This window comes from Nerophis lumbriciformis, linkage group LG18 (genome assembly GCF_033978685.3).
Source record: "Nerophis lumbriciformis linkage group LG18, RoL_Nlum_v2.1, whole genome shotgun sequence".
NCBI lineage: Eukaryota > Metazoa > Chordata > Actinopteri > Syngnathiformes > Syngnathidae > Nerophis > Nerophis lumbriciformis.
Genome location: NC_084565.2, coordinates 39,056,769 through 39,081,537, shown reverse-complemented (window position 1 = coordinate 39,081,537; position 24,769 = coordinate 39,056,769). Strand labels below are relative to the sequence as shown.

General features: G+C 40.3%; 1 protein-coding gene across 1 annotated transcript in view; it reads right to left on the bottom strand.

Moving 5' to 3' along the window:
* Positions 1-24,769, bottom strand: part of sned1 (sushi, nidogen and EGF-like domains 1) — a 163,142-nt gene that overhangs the window by 5,531 nt on the left and 132,842 nt on the right. Inside the window, exons 27-30 of the mRNA XM_072915125.1 lie at positions 23,916-24,014; positions 23,711-23,821; positions 2,481-2,568; positions 2,322-2,395 (exon numbers count right to left, since the gene is read on the bottom strand). Of these exons, the coding sequence (XP_072771226.1) occupies positions 2,322-2,395; positions 2,481-2,568; positions 23,711-23,821; positions 23,916-24,014 (372 nt within the window). The remainder of the gene's footprint in view (positions 1-2,321; positions 2,396-2,480; positions 2,569-23,710; positions 23,822-23,915; positions 24,015-24,769) is intronic.

Below are 24,769 nucleotides of genomic sequence, written 5' to 3'. Positions count from 1 at the left end.
TTGGTTCTGACCTACAGGACAAGATCACGCGTACAAGATCTACAACCCTGTCCTCACCTATGGTCATGATCTTTGGTTCTGACCTACAAGACAAGATCACGGGTACAAGATCTACAACCATGTCCTCACCTATGGTCATGATCTTTGGTTCTGACCTACAGGACAAGATCACGGGTACAAGACCTACAACCCTGTCCTCACCTATGGTCATGATCTTTTGGTTCTGACCTACAAGACAAGATCACGGGTCCAAGATCTACAACCCTGTCCTCACCTATGGTCTTGATCTTTGATAAGGACCTACAGGACAAGATCACGGGTACAAGACCTACAACCCTGTCCTCACCTATGGTCATGATCTTTGGTTCTAACCTACAGGACAAGATCACGCGTACAAGATCTACAACCCTGTCCTCACCTATGGTCATGATTTTGGTTCTGACCTAAAGGACACGATCACGGGTCCAAGATCTACAACCCTGTCCTCACCTATGGTCATGATCTTTGGTTCTGACCTAAAGGACACGATCACGGGTCCAAGATCTACAACCCTGTCCTCACCTATGGTCATGATCTTTGGTTCTGACCTAAATGACACGATCACGGGTACAAGATCTACAACCCTGTCCTCACCTATGGTCATGATCTTTGGTTCTGACCTACAGGACAAGATCACGCGTACAAGATCTACAACCCTGTCCTCACCTATGGTCATGATCTTAGGTTCTGACCTACAGGACAAGATCACGGGTACAAGATCTACAACCATGTCCTCACCTATGGTCATGATCTTTGGTTCTGACCTACAGGACAAGATCACGGGTACAAGATCTACAACCCTGTCCTCACCTATGGTCATGATCTTTGGTTAGGACCTACAGGACAAGATCACGAGTACAAGATCTACAACCCTGTCCTCACCTATGGTCTTGATCTTTGGTTCTGACCTACAGGACAAGATCACGGGTCCAAGATCTACAACCATGTCCTCACCTATGGTCATGATCTTTGGTTCTGACCTACAGGACAAGATCACGGGTACAAGATCTACAACCCTGTCCTCACCTATGGTCATGATCTTTGGTTAGGACCTACAGGACAAGATCACGAGTACAAGATCTACAACCCTGTCCTCACCTATGGTCTTGATCTTTGGTTCTGACCTACAGGACAAGATCACGGGTACAAGACCTACAACCCTGTCCTCACCTATGGTCATGATCTTTTGGTTCTGACCTACAGGACAAGATCACGGGTCCAAGATCTACAACCCTGTCCTCACCTATGGTCTTGATCTTTGGTTCTGACCTACATGACAAGATCACGGGTCCAAGATCTACAACCATGTCCTCACCTATGGTCATCATCTTTGGTTCTGACCTACAGGACAAGATCACGGGTACAAGATCTACAACCATGTCCTCACCTATGGTCATCATCTTTGGTTCTGACCTACAGGACAAGATCACGGGTACAAGATCTACAACCCTGTCCTCACCTATGGTCATGATCTTTGGTTCTGACCTACAGGACAAGATCACGGGTACAAGACCTACAACCCTGTCCTCACCTATGGTCATGATCTTTTGGTTCTGACCTACAGGACAAGATCACGGGTCCAAGATCTACAACCCTGTCCTCACCTATGGTCTTGATCTTTGGTTCTGACCTACATGACAAGATCACGGGTCCAAGATCTACAACCATGTCCTCACCTATGGTCATCATCTTTGGTTCTGACCTACAGGACAAGATCACGGGTACAAGATCTACAACCATGTCCTCACCTATGGTCATCATCTTTGGTTCTGACCTACAGGACAAGATCACGGGTACAAGATCTACAACCCTGTCCTCACCTATGGTCATGATCTTTGGTTCTGACCTAAAGGACAAGATCACGGGTACAAGATCTACAACCCTGTCCTCACCTATGGTCATGATCTTTTGGTTCTGACCTACAGGACAAGATCACGGGTCCAAGATCTACAACCCTGTCCTCACCTATGGTCATGATCTTTGGTTAGGACCTACAGGACAAGATCACGGGTCCAAGACCTACAACCCTGTCCTCACCTATGGTCATGATCTTTTGGTTCTGACCTACAGGACAAGATCACGGGTCCAAGATCTACAACCATGTCCTCACCTATGGTCATCATCTTTGGTTCTGACCTACAGGACAAGATCACGGGTACAAGATCTACAACCATGTCCTCACCTATGGTCAAGATCTTTGGTTAGGACCTACAGGACAAGATCACGGGTCCAAGACCTCTTGGCGATGGTAGAAAAGTTGCATAGTCGGCACTCGTGCTCACCTGGACCGGTGTCAGGGGTCTGGCAGCTTTCTCTGTAGCAGACGTCCTGCTGCACCTTGTAGGTCCTCCTGTACCTGCGGGGACAGGTGAGGGCGCTCTGACTGCTGCACTGGCTGACAGGTGACAGGTGACAGGTGACAGGTGACAGGTGACACTTACAGGTAGTGGCACACGCCGCCCTCCCACACGGGCACGCTCTTGGTCTCCGAGTAGAGGCGGGTGCACGGGTGGGGCACTCGCTGGCACGCTGCAAGACAAGACGGACTTGAGCGGATTTTGGGTAAGTCAGCGAGGAAAACCACTTGGTCTTGTTTTTAGGGAAGAAATCCAAGGATGGACAATCAAAGTTTGGCTGGGGGTCGCCGGTAGCCGCCTTCCTTTTAGACGGTTTGTCTCATATTAGACGAAATAGGCGTACCCATTCAATTGGCACATTTTTTGGTTAAATTGGAATAGCGTGGCCATTGAAACTTGAAATGTTCCCAATTTAAAATACGCCCGTAGACGGAAAGTTGACCTTTCCGAGGGTATAACATATGTGGGGGTTCGTTGGCCGGTTCGTCTCGTATCAGACCAGAGCGCCGTACCTAATCAATTGGCCCATTCTTTGATTTGTTTGTGAATAGTGTTGCCATGGTAACACGAAATGTTCTAAATTTTGATTTTCGCCATCAGCGCGAATGACACCTTTCCGAGGGTATAACATATGTGGGGTTACGTTGGCCGGTTCATCTCGTATTAGACCAAAGTGCCATACCTAATCAATTGGCCCATTTTGTGATTTGTTTGTGAATAGCGTTGCCATGGTAACACGAAATGTTCTAAATTTCGATTTCCGCCATTGGCGCGAACGAGACCTTTCCGAGGGTATAACATATGTGGGGGTTCGTTGGCCGGTTCGTCTCGTATTAGACAAAATAGGCGTACCCATTCAATTGGCCTATTTTTGCCCAAAAAATTGGCACATTTTTTTGGTTAAATTGGAATAGCGTGGCCATTGAAACTTAAAATGTTCCGTAGGCGGAAAGTTGACCTTTCCGAGGGTATAACATATGTGGGGGTTCATTGGCCGGTTCGTCTCGTATTAGACCAAAGCACCATACCAAATCAATTGGCCCATTCTTTGATTTGTTCGTGAATAGCGTTGCCATGGTAACACAAAATGTTCTAAATTTCGATTTCCGCCATTGGCGCGAACGAGACCTTTCCGAGGGTATAACATATGTGGGGGTTCGTTGGCCGGTTCGTCTCGTATTACACAAAATAGGCGTACCCATTCAATTGGCACATTTTTTTGTTAAATTGGAATAGCGGGGCCATTGAAACTTGAAATGTTCCCAATTTAAAATACGCCCGTAGGCGGAAAGTTGACCTTTCCGACGGTATAACACATGTGGGGGTTCGTTGGCCGGTTCGTCTCGTATTAGACCAAAGCGCCATACCTAATCAATTGGCCCATTTTGTGATTTGTTCGTGAATAGCGTTGCCATGGTAACACGAAATGTTCTAAATTTCGATTTCCGCCATCAGCGCGAATGACACCTTTCCGAGGGTATAACATATGTGGGGGTTACATTGGCCGGTTCGTCTCGTATTAGACCAAAACGCGATACCTAATCAATTGGCCCATTTTGTGATTTGTTCGTGAATAGCGTTGCCATGGTAACACGAAATGTTCTAAATTTCAAATTCCGCCATTGACGCGAACAAGACCTTTCCGAGGGTATAACATATGTGGGGGTTCGTTGGCCGGTTCATCTCGTATTAGACAAAATAGGCGTACCCATTCAATTGGCCTATTTTTGTCCAAAAAATTGGCCTATTTTTTTGTTAAATTGGAATAGCGTGGCCATTGAAACTTGAAATGTTCCGTAGGCGGAAAGTTGACCTTTCCAACGGTATAACATATGTGGGGGTTCGTTGGCAGGTTCATCTCGTATTAGACCAAAGCGCCATACCTAATCAATTGGCCCATTTTGTGATTTGTTCGTGAATAGCGTTGCCATGGTAACACGAAATGTTCTAAATTTCGATTTCCGCCATTGGCGCGAACGAGACCTTTCCGAGGGTATAACATATGTGGGGGTTCGTTGGCCGGTTCGTCTCGTATTAGACAAAATAGGCGTACCCATTCAATTGGCCTATTTTTGTCCAAAAAATTGGCACATTTTTTTGTTAAATTGGAATAGCGGGGCCATTGAAACTTGAAATGTTCTAAATTTAAAATACCCCCGTAGGCGGAAAGTTGACCTTTCCGAGGGTATAACACATGTGGGGGTTCGTTGGCCGGTTCGTCTCGTATCAGACCAAAGCGCCATACCTAATCAATTGGCCCATTCTTTGATTTGTTCGTGAATAGCGTTGCCATGGTAACACGAAATGTTCTAAATTTTGATTTCCGCCATCAGCGCAAATGACACCTTTCCGAGGGTATAACATATGTGGGGTTACGTTGGCCGGTTCATCTCGTATTAGACCAAAGCGCCATACCTAATCAATTGGCCCATTTTGTAATTTGTTCGTGAATAGCGTTGCCATTGTAACACGAAATGTTCTAAATTTCGATTTCCGCCATTGGCGCGAACGAGACCTTTCCGAGGGTATAACATATGTGGGGGTTCGTTGGCCGGTTCGTCTCGTATTAGACAAAATAGGCGTACCCATTCAATTGGCCTATTTTTGCCCAAAAAATTGGCACATTTTTTTGGTTAAATTGGAATAGCGTGGCCATTGAAACTTAAAATGTTCCGTAGGCGGAAAGTTGACCTTTCCGAGGGTATAACATATGTGGGGGTTCATTGGCCGGTTCGTCTCGTATTAGACCAAAGCACCATACCAAATCAATTGGCCCATTCTTTGATTTGTTCGTGAATAGCGTTGCCATGGTAACACAAAATGTTCTAAATTTCGATTTCCGCCATTGGCGCGAACGAGACCTTTCCGAGGGTATAACATATGTGGGGGTTCGTTGGCCGGTTCGTCTCGTATTACACAAAATAGGCGTACCCATTCAATTGGCACATTTTTTGGTTAAATTGGAATAGCGGGGCCATTGAAACTTGAAATGTTCCCAATTTAAAATACGCCCGTAGGCGGAAAGTTGACCTTTCCGACGGTATAACACATGTGGGGGTTCGTTGGCCGGTTCGTCTCGTATTAGACCAAAGCGCCATACCTAATCAATTGGCCCATTTTGTGATTTGTTCGTGAATAGCGTTGCCATGGTAACACGAAATGTTCTAAATTTCGATTTCCGCCATCAGCGCGAATGACACCTTTCCGAGGGTATAACATATGTGGGGGTTACATTGGCCGGTTCGTCTCGTATTAGACCAAAACGCGATACCTAATCAATTGGCCCATTTTGTGATTTGTTCGTGAATAGCGTTGCCATGGTAACACGAAATGTTCTAAATTTCAAATTCCGCCATTGGCGCGAACAAGACCTTTCCGAGGGTATAACATATGTGGGGGTTCGTTGGCCGGTTCATCTCGTATTAGACAAAATAGGCGTACCAATTCAATTGGCCTATTTTTGTCCAAAAAATTGGCCTATTTTTTTGTTAAATTGGAATAGCGTGGCCATTGAAACTTGAAATGTTCCGTAGGCGGAAAGTTGACCTTTCCAACGGTATAACATATGTGGGGGTTCGTTGGCAGGTTCATCTCGTATTAGACCAAAGCGCCATACCTAATCAATTGGCCCATTTTGTGATTTGTTCGTGAATAGCGTTGCCATGGTAACACGAAATGTTCTAAATTTCGATTTCCGCCAGTGGCGCGAACGAGACCTTTCCGAGGGTATAACATATGTGGGGGTTCGTTGGCCGGTTTCGTCTCGTATTAGACAAAATAGGCGTACCCATTCAATTGGCCTATTTTTGTCCAAAAAATTGGCACATTTTTTTGTTAAATTGGAATAGCGGGGCCATTGAAACTTGAAATGTTCTAAATTTAAAATACCCCCGTAGGCGGAAAGTTGACCTTTCCGAGGGTATAACACATGTGGGGGTTCGTTGGCCGGTTCGTCTCGTATCAGACCAAAGCGCCATACCTAATCAATTGGCCCATTCTTTGATTTGTTCGTGAATAGCGTTGCCATGGTAACACGAAATGTTCTAAATTTTGATTTCCGCCATCAGCGCAAATGACACCTTTCCGAGGGTATAACATATGTGGGGTTACGTTGGCCGGTTCATCTCGTATTAGACCAAAGCGCCATACCTAATCAATTGGCCCATTTTGTAATTTGTTCGTGAATAGCGTTGCCATTGTAACACGAAATGTTCTAAATTTCGATTTCCGCCATTGGCACGAACGAGACCTTTCCGACGGTATAACACATGTGGGGGTTCGTTGGCCGGTTCGTCTCGTATTAGACAAAATAGGCGTACCCATTCAATTGGCCTATTTTTGCCCCAAAAATTGGCACATTTTTTTGGTTAAATTGGAATAGCGGGGCCATTGAAACTTGAAATGTTCCCAATTTAAAATACGCCCGTAGGCGGAAAGTTGACCTTTCCGACGGTATAACACATGTGGGGGTTCGTTGGCCGGTTCGTCTCGTATTAGACCAAAGCGCCATACCTAATCAATTGGCCCATTTTGTGATTTGTTCGTGAATAGCGTTGCCATGGTAACACGAAATGTTCTAAATTTCGATTTCCGCCATCAGCGCGAATGACACCTTTCCGAGGGTATAACATATGTGGGGGTTACGTTGGCCGGTTCGTCTCGTATTAGACCAAAACGCGATACCTAATCAATTGGCCCATTTTGTGATTTGTTCGTGAATAGCGTTGCCATGGTAACACGAAATGTTGTAAATTTCAAATTCCGCCATTGGCGCGAACAAGACCTTTCCGAGGGTATAACATATGTGGGGGTTCGTTGGCCGGTTCATCTCGTATTAGACAAAATAGGCGTACCCATTCAATTGGCCTATTTTTGTCCAAAAAATTGGCCTATTTTTTTGTTAAATTGGAATAGCGTGGCCATTGAAACTTGAAATGTTCCGTAGGCGGAAAGTTGACCTTTCCAACGGTATAACATATGTGGGGGTTCGTTGGCAGGTTCATCTCGTATTAGACCAAAGCGCCATACCTAATCAATTGGCCCATTTTGTGATTTGTTCGTGAATAGCGTTGCCATGGTAACACGAAATGTTCTAAATTTCGATTTCCGCCATTGGCGCGAACGAGACCTTTCCGAGGGTATAACATATGTGGGGGTTCGTTGGCCGGTTCGTCTCGTATTAGACAAAATAGGCGTACCCATTCAATTGGCCTATTTTTGTCCAAAAAATTGGCACATTTTTTTGTTAAATTGGAATAGCGGGGCCATTGAAACTTGAAATGTTCTAAATTTAAAATACCCCCGTAGGCGGAAAGTTGACCTTTCCGAGGGTATAACACATGTGGGGGTTCGTTGGCCGGTTCGTCTCGTATCAGACCAAAGCGCCATACCTAATCAATTGGCCCATTCTTTGATTTGTTCGTGAATAGCGTTGCCATGGTAACACGAAATGTTCTAAATTTTGATTTCCGCCATCAGCGCAAATGACACCTTTCCGAGGGTATAACATATGTGGGGTTACGTTGGCCGGTTCATCTCGTATTAGACCAAAGCGCCATACCTAATCAATTGGCCCATTTTGTGATTTGTTTGTGAATAGCGTTGCCATTGTAACACGAAATGTTCTAAATTTCGATTTCCGCCATTGGCACGAACGAGACCTTTCCGACGGTATAACACATGTGGGGGTTCGTTGGCCGGTTCGTCTCGTATTAGACAAAATAGGCGTACCCATTCAATTGGCCTATTTTTGCCCCAAAAATTGGCACATTTTTTTGGTTAAATTGGAATAGCGTGGCCATTGAAACTTGAAATGTTCCCAATTTAAAATACGCCCGTAGGCGGAAAGTTGACCTTTCCGACGGTATAACACATGTGGGGGTTCGTTGGCCGGTTCGTCTTGTATCAGACCAAAGCGCCATACCTAATCAATTGGCCCATTCTTTGATTTGTTCGTGAATAGCGTTGCCATGGTAACACGAAATGTTCTAAATTTTGATTTCCGCCATCAGCGCGAATGACACCTTTCCGACGGTATAACATATGTGGGGTTACGTTGGCCGGTTCATCTCGTATTAGACCAAAGCGCCATACCTAATCAATTGGCCCATTTTGTGATTTGTTCGTGAATAGCGTTGCCATGGTAACACGAAATATCATAAATTTTGATTTCCGCCATTGGCGCGAACGAGACCTTTCCGAGGGTATAACATATGTGGGGGTTCGTTGGCCGGTTTGTCTCGTATTAGACAAAATAGGCGTACCCATTCAATTGGCCTATTTTTGCCCAAAAAATTGGCACATTTTTTTGTTAAATTGGAATATCGTGGCCATTGAAACTTGAAATGTTCCATAGGCGGAAAGTTGACCTTTCCGACGGTATAACACATGTGGGGGTTTGTTGGCAGGTTCGTCTTGTATTAGACCAAAGCGCCATACCTAATCAATTGGCCCATTCTTTGATTTGTTCGTGAATAGCGTTGCCATGGTAACACGAAATGTTCTAAATTTCGATTTCCGCCATCAGCGCGAATGACACCTTTCCGAGGGTATAACATATGTGGGGGTGACGTTGGCCGGTTCGTCTCGAATTAGACCAAAGCGCCATACCTAATCAATTCGCCCATTTTGTGATTTGTTCGTGAATAGCGTTGCCATGGTAACACGAAATGTTCTAAATTTCGATTTCCGCCATTGGCGCGAACGAGACCTTTCCGACGGTATGACATATGTGGGGGTTCATTGGCCGGTTCGTCTCGTATTACACAAAATAGGCGTACCCATTCAATTGGCCTATTTTTTGCCCAAAAAATTGGCACATTTTTTTGTTAAATTAGAATAGCGGGGCCATTGAAACTTGAAATGTTCCCAATTTTAAATACGCCCGTAGGCGGAAAGTTGACCTTTCCGACGGTATAACACATGTAGGGGTTCGTTGGCCGGTTCGTCTCGTATCAGACCAAAACGCCATACCTAATCAATTGGCCCATTCTTTGATTTGTTCGTGAATAGCGTTGCCATGGTAACACGAAATGTTCTAAATTTTGATTTCCGCCATCAGCGCGAATGAGACCCTTCCGACGGTATAACATATGTGGGGTTACGTTGGCCGGTTCATCTCGTATTAGACCAAAGCGCCATACCTAATCAATTGGCCCATTTTGTGATTTGTTCGTGAATAGCGTTGCCATGGTAACACAAAATGTTCTAAATTTCGATTTCCGCCATTGGCGCGAACGACACCTTTCCGAGGGTATAACATATGTGGGGGTTCGTTGGCCGGTTCGTCTCGTATTAGACAAAATAGGCGTACCCATTCAATTGGCCTATTTTTGTCCAAAAAATTGGCACATTTTTTTGTTAAATTGGAATAGCGTGGCCATTGAAACTTGAAATGTTCCCAATTTAAAATACGCCCGTAGGCGGAAAGTTGACCTTTCCGACGGTATAACACATGTGGGGGTTCGTTGGCAGGTTCGTCTCGTATTAGACCAAAGCGCCATACCCAATCAATTGGCCCATTTTGTGATTTGTTCGTGAATAGCGTTGCCATGGTAACACGAAATGTTCTAAATTTTGATTTCCGCCATCAGTGCGAATTACACCTTTCAGACGGTATAACATATGTGGGGAACTATAATATTATTATAAAGTTTGAAGTATGAGCAATAATAATATGGGCTGCATTGACTGCTACAGCAGGCCCATAATAATAAGTCTGAGCTTCTCTGCTTAGACACGACTTCAGATAAACAGTAGAAAATGCATGGAAATATTATTTGTCCTCTTCATGATTATGACTGTGTTGTGTATATATATTATTTTGATGTTGGTGCACGCTGAGACTATGAACTACTTTGTGCATCTTTCTTCATGCAGCCTGCAGCCACGTTAGCGCGTAACAAAGAATGGCGTACATACCGAGCGCCGCCATAAAAGGACGTAAAAATAGCGCCGGTCTATTCGCGTTCACGCCCCCGAGCTTCAACCGTCAAGTCTTTGTTCTTGTTGTTAGCACACCAGTCATTGATGTAATTAGCCAACCTTGTCATGCTAACGCCGTCAATTTAGTTGAGCGCGTGCTAACAAGCAATTGTTAGCGTCAACAAAAGCCCGACAAGCTGGGCCTTTTTAGCTGCTATGCTAACACCGACTGGGCGTTCACAAGTTAGCAGGCGGGAACTAAGTATGCTAACATTGGTCGATTGTCGCCTTAAAAACACTTCTACTGTAGTCAGTCAAAGAAAGATGTAGCTGGCGCTAACAAGTTAACACGTGGGAGCTAACTATGCTAACATTAGTCTTTTGTCACCTTTAAAAAACGTGTATTGTAGAGAGCTAAAAAAAATGTGTAGTTAGCATTAACAAGTTAGCAAACTGCTAACCCTGCAAAAAATGTTCTATAGAATCTCTATAGAAATATATAGAACGCTATAGAATTTCGTCGGAATTTCTTTAGAACTGAAGATTCTATAGAATATGTATTCAAAATTCTATAGAAATTCTATAGACATCAGCTTCATGTGCTGGAAGGTCTTTTCACTGTTCTATAGAGCTGGGAATTCTATAGAATATCCTATAGAGATTCTATAGACATTACATTATCTGATGAAAAGTCCATAGATTGTTCTATAGAACTGGGCATTCTATAGAATGTCTAACAGAAATTCTATAGACATTATCCTTTATCTGCTGAAAGTTCTATAGATTGTTCCATGGAATAAAATTCTATAAAATGGCAGCAGCGTGCTAACATTGGTCTACTTTTGCCAAAAACACTTTTACTTTAGTTAGCCAAAGAAAGATGTAGCCAGCATTAACAAGTTAGCAGACTGCTAATACGCTAACATTGGTCTACTGTCGCCAAAAACACTTTTACTGTAGTTAGCCAAAGAAAGATGTAGCTAGCATTAACAAGTTAGCAAACTGCTAAGTATGCTAACATTGGTCTATTGTCGCCTTAAAAACACTTCTACTGTAGTCAGTCAAAGAAAGATGTAGCTGGCGCTAACAAGTTAACATGTGGGAGCTAACTATGCTAACATTAGTCTTTTGTCACCTTTAAAAAACATGTATTGTAGAGCTAAAAAAACGTGTAGTTAGCATTAACAAGGTAGCACACTGCTAAGTATGCTAACATTGGTCTACTTTTGCCAAAAACACTTTTACTGTAGTTAGCCAAAGAAAGATGTAGCTAGAATTAACAAGTTAGCAGACTGCTAATACGCTAACATTGGTCTACTGTCGCCAAAAACACTTTTACTGTAGTTAGCCAAAGAAAGATGTAGCTAGCATTACCAAGTTAGCAAACTGCTAATACGCTAACATTGGTCTACTGTCGCCAAAAACACTTTTACTGTAGTTAGCCAAAGAAAGATGTAGCTAGCATTAACAAGTTAGCAGACTGCTAAGTACGCTAACATTGGTCACTTGTCGCCAAAAAAACACTTACTATAGTTAGCCAAAGAAAGATGTGGTTAGCATTAACAAGTTAGCAGACTGCTAAGTATGCTAACATTGGTCTACTGAGGCCAAAAACACTTCTACTGTAGTTAGCCAAAGAAAGATGTTGCTAGAATTAACAAGTTAGCAGACTGCTAAGTATACTAACATTGGTCTCTTGTTGCAAAAAAAACACTCTTATTTTAGTTAACCAGAGAAAGCTGTAGCTAGCATTAACAAGTTAGCAGACTGCTAAGTACGCTAACATTGGTCACTTGTCGCCAAAAAAACACTTACTATAGTTAGCCAAAGAAAGATGTGGTTAGCATTAACAAGTTAGCAGACTGCTAAGTATGCTAACATTGGTCTACTGTCGCCAAAAAAACTTCTACTGTAGTTAGCCAAAGAAAGATGTAGCTAACATTAACAAGTTAGCAAACTGCTAAGTACGCTAACATTGGTCTCTTGTCGCAAAAAAACACTCTTATTTTAGTTAAACAAAGAAAGATGTAGTTAGCATTAACACGTTAGCAGACGGGAGCCAAGTATGCTAACATTGGTCTCTTGTTGCCAGAAAACACTCTTATTTTAGTTAACAAAAAAAAGATGTAGCTAGCATTAACAAGATAGCAGACTGCTAAGTACGCTATTATTGGTCTCTTGTCGCCAAAAAAACACTTTTACTATAGTTAGCCAAAGAAAGATGTAGCTAGCATTAACAAGTTAGCAGACTGCTAAGTATGCTAACATTGGTCTACTGTCGCCAAAAACACTTCTACTGTAGTCAGTCAAAGAAAGATGTAGCTAGCGCTAACAAGTTAACATGTGGGAGCTAACTATGCTAACATTAGTCTTTTGTCACCTTTAAAAAACGTGTATTGTAGAGCTAAAAAAAACGTGTAGTTAGCATTAACAAGTTAACAGACTGCTGAGTACGCTAACATTGGTCTCTTGTCGCCAAAAACACTTTTACTGTAGTTAGCCAAATAAAGATGTAGCTAGAATTAACAAGTTAGCAGACTGCTAATACGCTAACAATGGTCTACTGTCGCCAAAAACACTTTTACTGTAGTTAGCCAAAGAAAGATGTAGCTAGCATTAACAAGTTAGCAGACTGCTAATACGCTAACATTGGTCTACTGTCGCCAAAAACACTTTTACTGTAGTTAGCCAAAGAAAGATGTAGCTAGCATTAACAAGTTAGCAGACTGCTAAGTATGCTAACATTGGTCTACTGTCGCCAAAAACACTTCTACTGTAGTTAGCCAAAGAAAGATGTAGCTAGCATTAACAAGTTAGTAAACTGCTAAGTACGCTATGATTGGTCTCTTGTCGCAAAAAAACACTCTTATTTTAGTTAAACAAAGAAAGATGTAGTTAGCATTAACAAGTTAGCAAACTGCTAATACGCTAACATTGGTCTACTGTCGCCAAAAACACTTGTACTGTAGTTAGCCAAAGAAAGATGTAGTTAGCATTAACAAGTTAGCAACCTGCTAAGTATGCTAACATTGATCTACTTTTGCCAAAAACACTTTTACTTTAGTTAGCCAAAGAAAGATGTAGCTAGCGTTAACAAGTTAGCAAACTGCTAATACGCTAACATTGGTCTACTGTCGCCAAAAACACTTCTACTGTAGTTAGCCAAAGAAAGATGTAGTTAGCATTAAATAGTTAGCACACTGCTAAGTATGCTAACATTGGTCTACTTTTGCCAAAAACACTTTTACTTTAGTTAGCCAAAGAAAGATGTAGCTAGAATTAACAAGTTAGCAGACTGCTAATATGCTAGCATTGGTCTACTGTCGCCAAAAACACTTTTACTGTAGTTAGCCAAAGACAGATGTAGCTAGCATTAACAAGTTAGCAGACTGCTAAGTATGCTAACATTGGTCTACTGTCGCCAAAAACACTTCTACTGTAGTTAGCCAAAGAAAGATGTAGCTAGCATTAACAAGTTAGCAAACTGCTAAGTACGCTAAGATTGGTCTCTTGTCGCAAAAAAACTCTCTTATTTTAGTTAAACAAAGAAAGATGTAGTTAGCATTAACACGTTAGCAGACGGGAGCCAAGTATGCTAACATTGGTCTCTTGTCGCCAAAAAACACTCTTATTTTAGTTAACCAAAAAAAGATGTAGTTAGCATACACTAGTTAGCAGACAGGAGCCAAGTACGCTATATTGGTTGATTGATGCCTTAAAAAAACGTGTACTGTAGTTAGCCAAAGAAAGATGTTGCTACCGTTCTATAGTTAGCAGACGAGTGCGAAGAACGCTATTGTCGCTTTAAAAATACTTTTACTGTAGTTAGCCAAAGAAAGATGTAGGTAGCTATTATAAGTTAGCAGCCAGGAGCTACGTACGCTAACATTAGTCTATAGTCACATTAAAAACACTTTTATTGTAGTTAGTCAAAAAAAGATGTAGTTAACATTCACAAGTTAGCAGATCTACGCTAACATGCTACGTACGCTAACATTGGTCTCTTTAAAAACACTTTTACTGTAGTTAGCCAAAGAAAGATGTAGCTAGGATTACCTAATTAGCAGACTGGAGCTAAGAATGCTAACATTGGTATATTGTCCCAATAAAATATATATATATTTTACAATAACAATAGCCAACGAAAGACGTAGCTAGCATTCATTAGTCAGCAGAAATGAGCTAAGAATGGTTGGAATTGGTCTATTGTCACTTTTACCGTAGTTAGCCAAAGAAAGATGTAGGTAGCTATTATAAGTTAGCAGACAGGAGATACGTACGCTAACATTAGTCTATTATCACGTTAAAAACACTTTTATTGTAGTTAGTCAAAAAAAGATGTCGTTAACATTCACAAGTTAGCAGGTGTACGCTAACATGCTACGTACGCTAACATTGGTCTCTTTAAAAACACTTTTACTGTAGTTAGCCAAAGAAAGATGTTGCTAGGATTACCTAATTAGCAGACTGGAGCTAAGAATGCTAACATTGGTATATTGTCCCAATAAAATAGTTAGTTTTTTTTATATTAACAATAGCCAAAGAAAGACGTAGCTAGCATTCATTAGTTAGCACAAATGAGCTAAGAATGGTTGGAATTGGAATGCTAACATTGGTCTCTTGCCGCCCAAAAAACACTCTTATTTTAGTTAACCAAAGAAAGATGTAGTTAGCATTAACAAGTTAGCAGACTGCTAAGTACGCTAACATTGGTCTCTTGTCGCCAAAAAAACACTCCTATTTTAGTTAACCAAAGAAAGATGTAGTTAGCATTAACAAGTTAGCAGACTGCTAAGTACGCTAACATTGGTCTCTTGTCGCCAAAAAACACTCTTATTTTAGTTAACCAGAGAAAGATGTAGTTAGCATTAACAAGTTGGCAGACGGGAGCCAAGTATGCTAACATTGGTCTCTTGTTGCCAAAAAACACTCCTATTTTGGTTAACCAAAAAAAGATGTAGTTAGCATACACTAGTTAGCAGACTGCTAAGTACGCTATTATTGGTCTCTTGTCGCCAAAAAACACTCTTATTTTAGTTAACCAGAGAAAGATGTAGCTAGCATTAACAAGTTAGCAGACTGCTAAGTACACTATTATTGGTCTCTTGTCGCCAAAACAACACTTTTACTATAGTTAGCCAAAGAAAGAGCTAGCATTCATTAGTTAGCAGAAATGAGCTAAGAATGGTTGGAATTGGTCGATTGTCACTTTTACCGTAGTTAGCCAAAGAACGATGTAGGTAGCTATTATAAGTTAGCAGACAGGAGCTACGTATGCTAACAATAGTCTATTATCACGTTAAAAACACTTTTATTGTAGTTAGTCAAAAAAAGATGTAGTTAACATTCACAAGTTAGCAGGTGTACGCTAACATGCTACGTACGCTAACATTGGTCTCTTTAAAAACACTTTTATTGTAGTTAGCCAAAGAAAGATGTTGCTAGGATTACCTAATTAGCAGACTGGAGCTAAGAATGCTAACATTGGTATATTGTCCCAATAAAATAGCTTTTTTTTTACAATAACAATAGCCAACGAAAGACGTAGCTAGCATTCATTAGTTAGCAGAAATGAGCTAAGAATGGTTGGAATTGGTCTATTGTCACTTTTACCGTAGTTAGCCAAAGAACGATGTTGGTAGCTATTATAAGTTAGCAGCCAGGAGCTACGTACGCTAACATTAGTGTATAGTCACATTAAAAACACTTTTATTGTAGTTAGTCAAAAAAATATGTAGTTACTATTCACAAGTTAGCAGGTGTACGCTAACATGCTACATACGCTAACATTGGTCTCTTTAAAAACACTTTTACTGTAGTTAGCCAAAGAAAGATGTTGCTAGGATTACCTAATTAGCAGACTGGAGCTAAGAATGCTAACATTGGTATATTGTCCCAATAAAATAGCTACGTTTTTTTTTACAATAACAATAGCCAACGAAAGACGTAGCTAGCATTCATTAGTTAGCAGAAATGAGCTAAGAATGGTTTTACCGTAGTTAGCCAAAGAAAGATGTAGGTAGCTATTATAAGTTAGCAGCCAGGAGCTATGTACGCTAACATTAGTCTATAGTCACGTTAAAAACACTTTTATTGTAGTTAGTAAAAAAAGATGTAGTTAACATTCACAAGTTAGCAGATCTACGCTAACATGTTACATACGCTAACATTGGTCTCTTTAAAAACACTTTTACTGTAGTTAGCCAAAGAAAGATGTTGCTAGGATTACTTAATTAGCAGACTGGAGCTAAGAATGCTAACATTGGTATATTGTCCCAATAAAATAGTTCGTTTTTTTTACAACAACAACAGCCAAAGAAAGACGTAGCTAGCATTCATTAGTTAGCAGAAATTAGCTAAGAATGGTTGGAATTGGAATGCTAACATTGGTCTCTTGCCGCCAAAAAAACACTCTTATTTTAGTTAACCAAAGAAAGATGTAGTTAGCATTAACAAGTTAGCAGACTGCTAAGTACGCTAACATTGGTCTCTATTCGCCAAAAAACACTCTTATTTTAGTTAACCAAAGAAAGATGTAGTTAGCATTAACTAGTTAGCAGACTGCTAAGCACGCTAACATTGCTCTCTTGTCGCCAAAAAACACTCTTAATTGATTTAACCAAAGAAATATGTAGCTAGCATTAACAAGTTAGCAGACTGCTAAGTACGCTAACATTGGTCTCTATTCGCCAAAAAACACTCTTATTTTAGTTAACCAAAGAAAGATGTAGTTAGCATTAACAAGTTAGCAGACGGGAGCCAAGTATGCTAACATTGGTCTCTTGTTACCAAAAAACACTCTTATTTTGGTTAATCAGAGAAAGATGTAGTTAGCATACACTTGTTAGCAGACTGCTAAGTACGCTAACATTGGTCTCTTGTCGCCAAAAAACACTCTTATTTTAGTTAACCAGAGAAAGATGTAGCTAGCATTAACAAGTTAGCAGACTGCTAAGTACACTATTATTGGTGTCTTGTCGCCAAAACAACACTTTTACTATAGTTAGCCAAAGAAAGAGCTAGCATTCATTAGTTAGCAGAAATTAGCTAAGAATGGTTTTACCGTAGTTAGCCAAAGAACGATGTAGGTAGCTACTATAAGTTAGCAGACAGGAGCTACGTACGCTAACATTAGTCTATTATCACGTTAAAAACACTTTTATTGTAGTTAGTCAAAAAAAGATGTAGTTAACATTCACAAGTTAGCAGGTGTACGCTAACATGCTACATACGCTAACATTGGTCTCTTTAAAAACACTTTTACCGTAGTTAGCCAAAGAAAGATGTTGCTATCGTTCTGAAGTTAGCAGACAAGCGCGAAGAACGCTATTGTCGCTTTAAAAACACTTTTATTGTAGTTAGCTAAAGAAAGATGTTGCTAGGATTACCTAATTAGCAGACTGGAGCTAAGAATGTTAACATTGGTATATTGTCCCAATAAAATAGTTGTTTTTTTTACATTAACAATAGCCAAAGAAAGACGTAGCTAGCATTCATTAGTTAGCAGAAATGAGCTAAGAATGGTTGGAATTGGTCTATTGTCACTTTTACCGTAATTAGCCAAAGAAAGATGTAGGTAGCTATTATAAGTTAGCAGACAGGAGTTACGTACGCTAACATTAGTCTATTGTCACGTTAAAAACACTTTTATTGTAGTTAGTCAAAAAAAGATGTAGTTAACATTCACAAGTTAGAAGATCTACGCTAACATGCTACATACGCTAACATTGGTCTCTTTAAAAACACTTTTATTGTAGTTAGTCAAAGAAAGATGTTGCTAGGATTACCTAATTAGCAGACTGGAGCTAAGAATGCTAACATTGGTATATTGTCCCAATAAAATATATATATATTTTTTTTTTACAATAACAATAGCCAAAGAAAGACGTAGCTAGCATTCATTAGTTAGCAGAAATGAGCTAAGAATGGTTTCACCGTAGTTAGCCAAAGAACGATGTAGGTAGCTATTATAAGTTAGCAGCCAGGAGCTACGTACGCTAACATTAGTCTATAGTCACGTTAAAAACACTTTTATTGTAGTTAGTCAAAAAAAGATGTAGTTAACATTCACAAGTTAGAAGATCTACGCTAACATGCTACATACGCTAACATTGGTCTCTTTAAAAACATTTTTACTGTAGTTAGCCAAAGAAAGATGTTGCTATCGTTCTGAAGTTAGCAGACAAGCGCGAAGAACGCTATTGTCGCTTTAAAAACACTTTTATTGTAGTTAGCCAAAGAAAGATGTTGCTAGGATTACCTAATTAGCAGACTGGAGCTAAGAATGCTAACATTGGTATATTGTCCCAATAAAATAGTTGTTTTTTTTACATTAACAATAGCCAAAGAAAGACGTAGCTAGCATTCATTAGTTAGCAGAAATGAGCTAAGAATGGTTTTATCGTAGTTAGCCAAAGAAAGATGTAGGTAGCTATTATAAGTTAGCAGACAGGAGCTACGTACGCTAATATTAGTCTATTATCACGTTAAAAACACTTTTATTGTAGTTAGTCAAAAAAAGATGTAGTTAACATTCACAAGTTAGCAGGTGTACGCTAACATGCTACGTACGCTAACATTGGTCTCTTTAAAAACACTTTTATTGTACTTAAACAAAGAAAGATGTTGCTACCGTTCTGAAGTTAGCAGACAAGCTATTGTCGCTTTAAAAACACTTTTACTGTAGTTAGCCAAAGAAAGATGTTGCTAGGATTACCTAATTAGCAGACTGGAGCTAAGAATGCTAACATTGGTATATTGTCCCAATAAAATAGTTCTTTTTTTTTTACAACAACAACAGCCAAAGAAAGACGTAGGTACTATAAGTAGCTCCTGTCTGCTAACTTATAATTGCTACCTACATCTTTATTTGGCTAACTACGGTAAAAGTGACAATAGACCAATTCCAACCATTCTTAGCTCATTTCTGCTAACTAATGAATGCTAGCTACGTCTTTCTTTGGCTATTGTTATTGTAAAAAAAAAACGTAGCTATTTTATTGGGACAATATACCAATGTTAGCATTCTTAGCTCCAGTCTGCTAATTAGGTAATATTAACAACATCTTAATAGCTACCTACATCTTTCTTTGGCTAACTACGGTAAAAGTGACAATAGACCAATTCCAACCATTCTTAGCTCATTTCTGCTGACTAATGAATGCTAGCTACGTCTTTCGTTGGCTATTGTTATTGTAAAAAAAAGGAGCTATTTTGTTGGGACAATATACCAATGTTAGCATTCTTAGCTCCAGTCTGCTAATTAGGTAATCCTAGCAACATCTTTCTTTAGCTAACTACAATAAAAGTGTTTTTAAAGCGACAATAGCGTTCTTCGCGCTTGTCTGCTAACTTCAGAACGATAGCAACATCTTGTCTGCTAACTTTAGAACGATAGCAACATCTTTCTTTGGCTAACTACGGTAAAAGTGTTTTTAAAGAGACCAATGTTAGCTTATGTAGCATGTTAGCGTACACCTGCTAACTTGTGAATGTTAACTACATCTTTTTTTGACTAACTACAATAAAAGTGTTTTTAACGTGATAATAGACTAGTGTTAGCGTACGTAGCTCCTGTCTGCTAACTTATAGTAGCTACCTACGGAGCTACGTACGCTAACATTAGTCTATTATCACGTTAAAAACACTTTTATTGTAGTTAGTCAAAAAAAGATGTAGTTAACATTCACAAGTTAGCAGATCTACGCTAACATGCTACATACGCTGCTACATACGCTAACATTGGTCTCTTTAAAAACACTTTTATTGTAGTTAGCCAAAGAAAGATGTCGCTACCGTTCTATAGTTAGCAGACGAGTGCGAAGAACGCTATTATCGCTTTAAAAACACTTTTACTGTAGTTAGCCAAAGAAAGATGTTGCTAGGATTACCTAATTAGCAGACTGGAGCTAAGAATGCTAACATTGGTATATTGTACCAATAAAATAGCTACGTTTTTTTATACAATAACAATAGCCAAAGAAAGACGTAGCTAGCATTCATTAGTTAGCAGAAATTAGCTCAGAATGGTTGGAATTGGTCTATTGTCACTTTTACCGTAGTTAGCCAAAGAAACATGTAGGTAGCTATTATAAGTTAGCAGACAGGAGCTACGTACGCTAACACTAGTCTATTATCACGTTAAAAACACTTTTATTGTAGTTAGTCAAAAAAAGATGTAGTTAACATTCACAAGTTAGCAGGTGTACGCTAACATGCTACGTACGCTAACATTGGTCTCTTTAAAAACACTTTTACTGTAGTTAGCCAAAGAAAGATGTTGCTAGGATTACCTAATTAGCAGACTGGAGCTAAGAATGCTAACATTGGTATATTGTCCCAATAAAATAGTTCGTTTTTTTTACAACAACAACAGCCAAAGAAAGAAGTAGCTAGCATTCATTAGTTAGCAGAAATGAGCTAAGAATGGTTGGAATTGGAATGCTAACATTGGTCTCTTGCCGCCAAAAAAACACTCTTATTTTAGTTAACCAAAGAAAGATGTAGTTAGCATTAACAAGTTAGCAGACTGCTAAGTACGCTAACATTGGTCTCTTTTCGCCAAAAAACACTCTTATTTTAGTTAACCAAAGAAAGATGTAGTTAGCATTAACTAGTTAGCAGACTGCTAAGCACGCTAACATTGCTCTCTTGTCGCCAAAAAACACTCTTAATTGATTTAACCAAAGAAATATGTAGCTAGCATTAACAAGTTAGCAGACTGCTAAGTACGCTAACATTGGTCTCTATTCGCCAAAAAACACTCTTATTTGAGTTAACCAAAGAAAGATGTAGTTAGCATTAACAAGTTAGCAGACGGGAGCCAAGTATGCTAACATTGGTCTCTTGTTGCCAAAAAACACTCTTATTTTGGTTAATCAGAGAAAGATGTAGTTAGCATACACTTGTTAGCAGACTGCTAAGTACGCTAACATTGGTCTCTTGCCGCCAAAAAACACTCTTATTTTAGTTAACCAGAGAAAGATGTAGCTAGCATTAACAAGTTAGCAGACTGCTAAGTACACTATTATTGGTGTCTTGTCGCCAAAACAACACTTTTACTATAGTTAGCCAAAGAAAGAGCTAGCATTCATTAGTCAGCAGAAATGAGCTAAGAATGGTTGGAATTGGTCTATTGTCACTTTTACCGTAGTTAGCCAAAGAAAGATGTAGGTAGCTATTATAAGTTAGCAGACAGGAGCTACGTACGCTAACATTAGTCTATAGTCACATTAAAAACACTTTTATTGTAGTTAGTCAAAAAAAGATGTAGTTAACATTCACAAGTTAGCAGATCTACGCTAACATGCTACATACGCTAACATTGGTCGCTTTAAAAACACTTTTACTGTAGTTAGCCAAAGAAAGATGTTGCTAGGATTACCTAATTAGCAGACTGGAGCTAAGAATGCTAACATTGGTATATTGTCCCAATAAAATATATATTTTTTTTTTTTTTACAATAACAATAGCCAACGAAAGACGTAGCTAGCATTCATTAGTCAGCAGAAATGAGCTAAGAATGGTTGGAATTGGTCTATTGTCACTTTTACCGTAGTTAGCCAAAGAAAGTCCCAATAAAATAGTTTGTTTTTTTTTAAAACAACAACAGCCAAAGAAAGACGTAGCTAGCATTCATTAGTTAGCAGAAATGAGCTAAGAATGGTTGGAATTGGAATGCTAACATTGGTCTCTTGCCGCCAAAAAAACACTCTTATTTTAGTTAACCAAAGAAAGATATAGTTAGCATTAACTAGTTAGCAGACTGCTAAGCACGCTAACATTGGTCTCTTGTCGCCAAAAAACACTCTTAATTGATTTAACCAAAGAAATATGTAGCTAGCATTAACAAGTTAGCAGACTGCTAAGTATGCTAACATTGGTCTCTTTTCGCCAAAAAACACTCTTATTTTAGTTAACCAAAGAAAGATGTAGTTAGCATTAACAAGTTAGCAGACGGGAGCCAAGTATGCTAACATTGGTCTCTTGTTGCCAAAAAACACTCTTATTTTGGTTAATCAGAGAAAGATGTAGTTAGCATACACTTGTTAGCAGACTGCTAAGTACGCTAACATTGGTCTCTTGCCGCCAAAAAACACTCTTATTTTAGTTAACCAGAGAAAGATGTAGCTAGCATTAACAAGTTAGCAGACTGCTAAGTACACTATTATTGGTGTCTTGTCGCCAAAACAACACTTTTACTATAGTTAGCCAAAGAAAGAGCTAGCATTCATTAGTTAGCAGAAATGAGCTAAGAATGGTTGGAATTGGTCTATTGTCACTTTTACCGTAGTTAGCCAAAGAAAGATGTAGGTAGCTATTATAAGTTAGCAGCCAGGAGCTACGTACGCTAACATTAGTCTATAGTCACATTAAAAACACTTTTATTGTAGTTAGTCAAAAAAAGATGCAGTTAACATTCACAAGTTAGCAGGTGTACGCTAACATGCTACGTACGCTAACATTGGTCTCTTTAAAAACACTTTTACTGTAGTTAGCCAAAGAAAGATGTTGCTAGGATTACCTAATTAGCAGACTGGAGCTAAGAATGCTAACATTGGTATATTGTCCCAATAAAATATATATATTTTTTACAATAACAATAGCCAACGAAAGACGTAGCTAGCATTCATTAGTCAGCAGAAATGAGCTAAGAATGGTTGGAATTGGTCTATTGTCACTTTTACCGTAGTTAGCCAAAGAAAGATGTAGGTAGCTATTATAAGTTAGCAGACAGGAGCTACGTACGCTAACATTAGTCTATTGTCACGTTAAAAACACTTTTATTGTAGTTAGACAAAAAAAGATGTAGTTAACATTCACAAGTTAGCAGATCTACGCTAACATGCTACATACGCTAACATTGGTCTCTTTAAAAACACTTTTACCGTAGTTAGCCAAAGAAAGATGTTGCTAGGATTACCTAATTAGCAGACTGGAGCTAAGAATGCTAACATTGGTATATTGTCCCAATAAAATAGTTTTTTTTTTTTACAACAACAACAGCCAAAGAAAGACGTAGCTAGCATTCATTAGTTAGCAGAAATGAGCTAAGAATGGTTGGAATTGGTCTATTGTCACTTTTACCGTAGTTAGCCAAAGAAAGATGTAGGTAGCTATTATAAGTTAGCAGACAGGAGCTACGTACGCTAACAATAGTCTATTATCACGTTAAAAACACTTTTATTGTAGTTAGTCAAAAAAAGATGTAGTTAACATTCACAAGTTAGCAGGTGTACGCTAACATGCTACGTACACTAACATTGGTCTCTTTAAAAACATTTTTACTGTCGTTAGCCAAAGAAAGATGTAGCTAGCGTTCACATGTTAGCATACAGAAGCTAGGAACGCTAACATGGTGTGTGTGTGTGTATGTGTGTGTGTAAACGTACACAGTTGACACTGTCTGCCTTTAAAGCCGGCGGTGCACTGACAGAGCAGCGAGTCGTTCCGGCATGTTCCGCCGTTTAGACACGGCCGACTGCGACAGTCTGGGCCCGACTCTGAAAGACAACAAAATACGCTCAACTTCCACCGAAACAAACCTTTGAAACGTTACGTTTGAGTAAAACTAACTATACAAATGGCGGGACCTACCAGGCTTGGGTCTGGAAGCCTCCTCTCGGACCTCCAGCGCCAGACTGACTTTGTTGCTGGTCTCCTCCATCCTCTCCAAGCGAACTAGCGGCTCGGGCTCTGGGAGGCAAAAAACACTTCCTGTCAGGAGTCGGCTTTAGAAAAACCATTTCGCTGACCAGCAAAAAGCCCAAATGTGGTCTCAAGTCAGGACCGTGTGTTACAAGGCTTATATAACTTTATAGTCCATCCATCCATCCATCTTCTTCCGCTTATCCGAGGTCGGGTCGCGGGGGCAGCAGCCTAAGCAGGGAAGCCCAGACTTCCCTCTCCCCAGCCACTTCGTCCAGCTCTTCCTGTGGGACCCCGAGGCGTTCCCAGGCCAGCCGGGAGACATAGTCTTCCCAACGTGTCCTGGGTCTTCCCCGCGGCCTCCTACCGGTCGGACGTGCCTTTAACACCTCCCTAGGGAGGCGTTCGGGTGGCATCCTGACCAGATGCCCGAACCACCTCATCTGGCTCCTCTCGATGTGGAGGAGCAGCGGCTTTACTTTGAGCTCCTCCCGGATGGCAGAGCTTCTCACCCTATCTCTAAGGGAGAGCCCCGCCACCCGGTGGAGGAAACTCATTTCGGCCGCTTGTACCCGTGACCATAGGTGAGGATGGGAACGTAGATCGACCGGTAAATTGAGAGCTTTGCCTTCCGGCTCAGCTCCTTCTTCACCAGAACGGACCGATACAGCGTCCGCATTACTGAAGACGCCGCACCGATCCGCCTGTCGATCTCACGATCCACTCTTCCCTCACTCGTGAACAAGACTCCGAGGTACTTGAACTCCTCCACTTGGGGCAAGATCTCCTCCCCAACCCGGAGA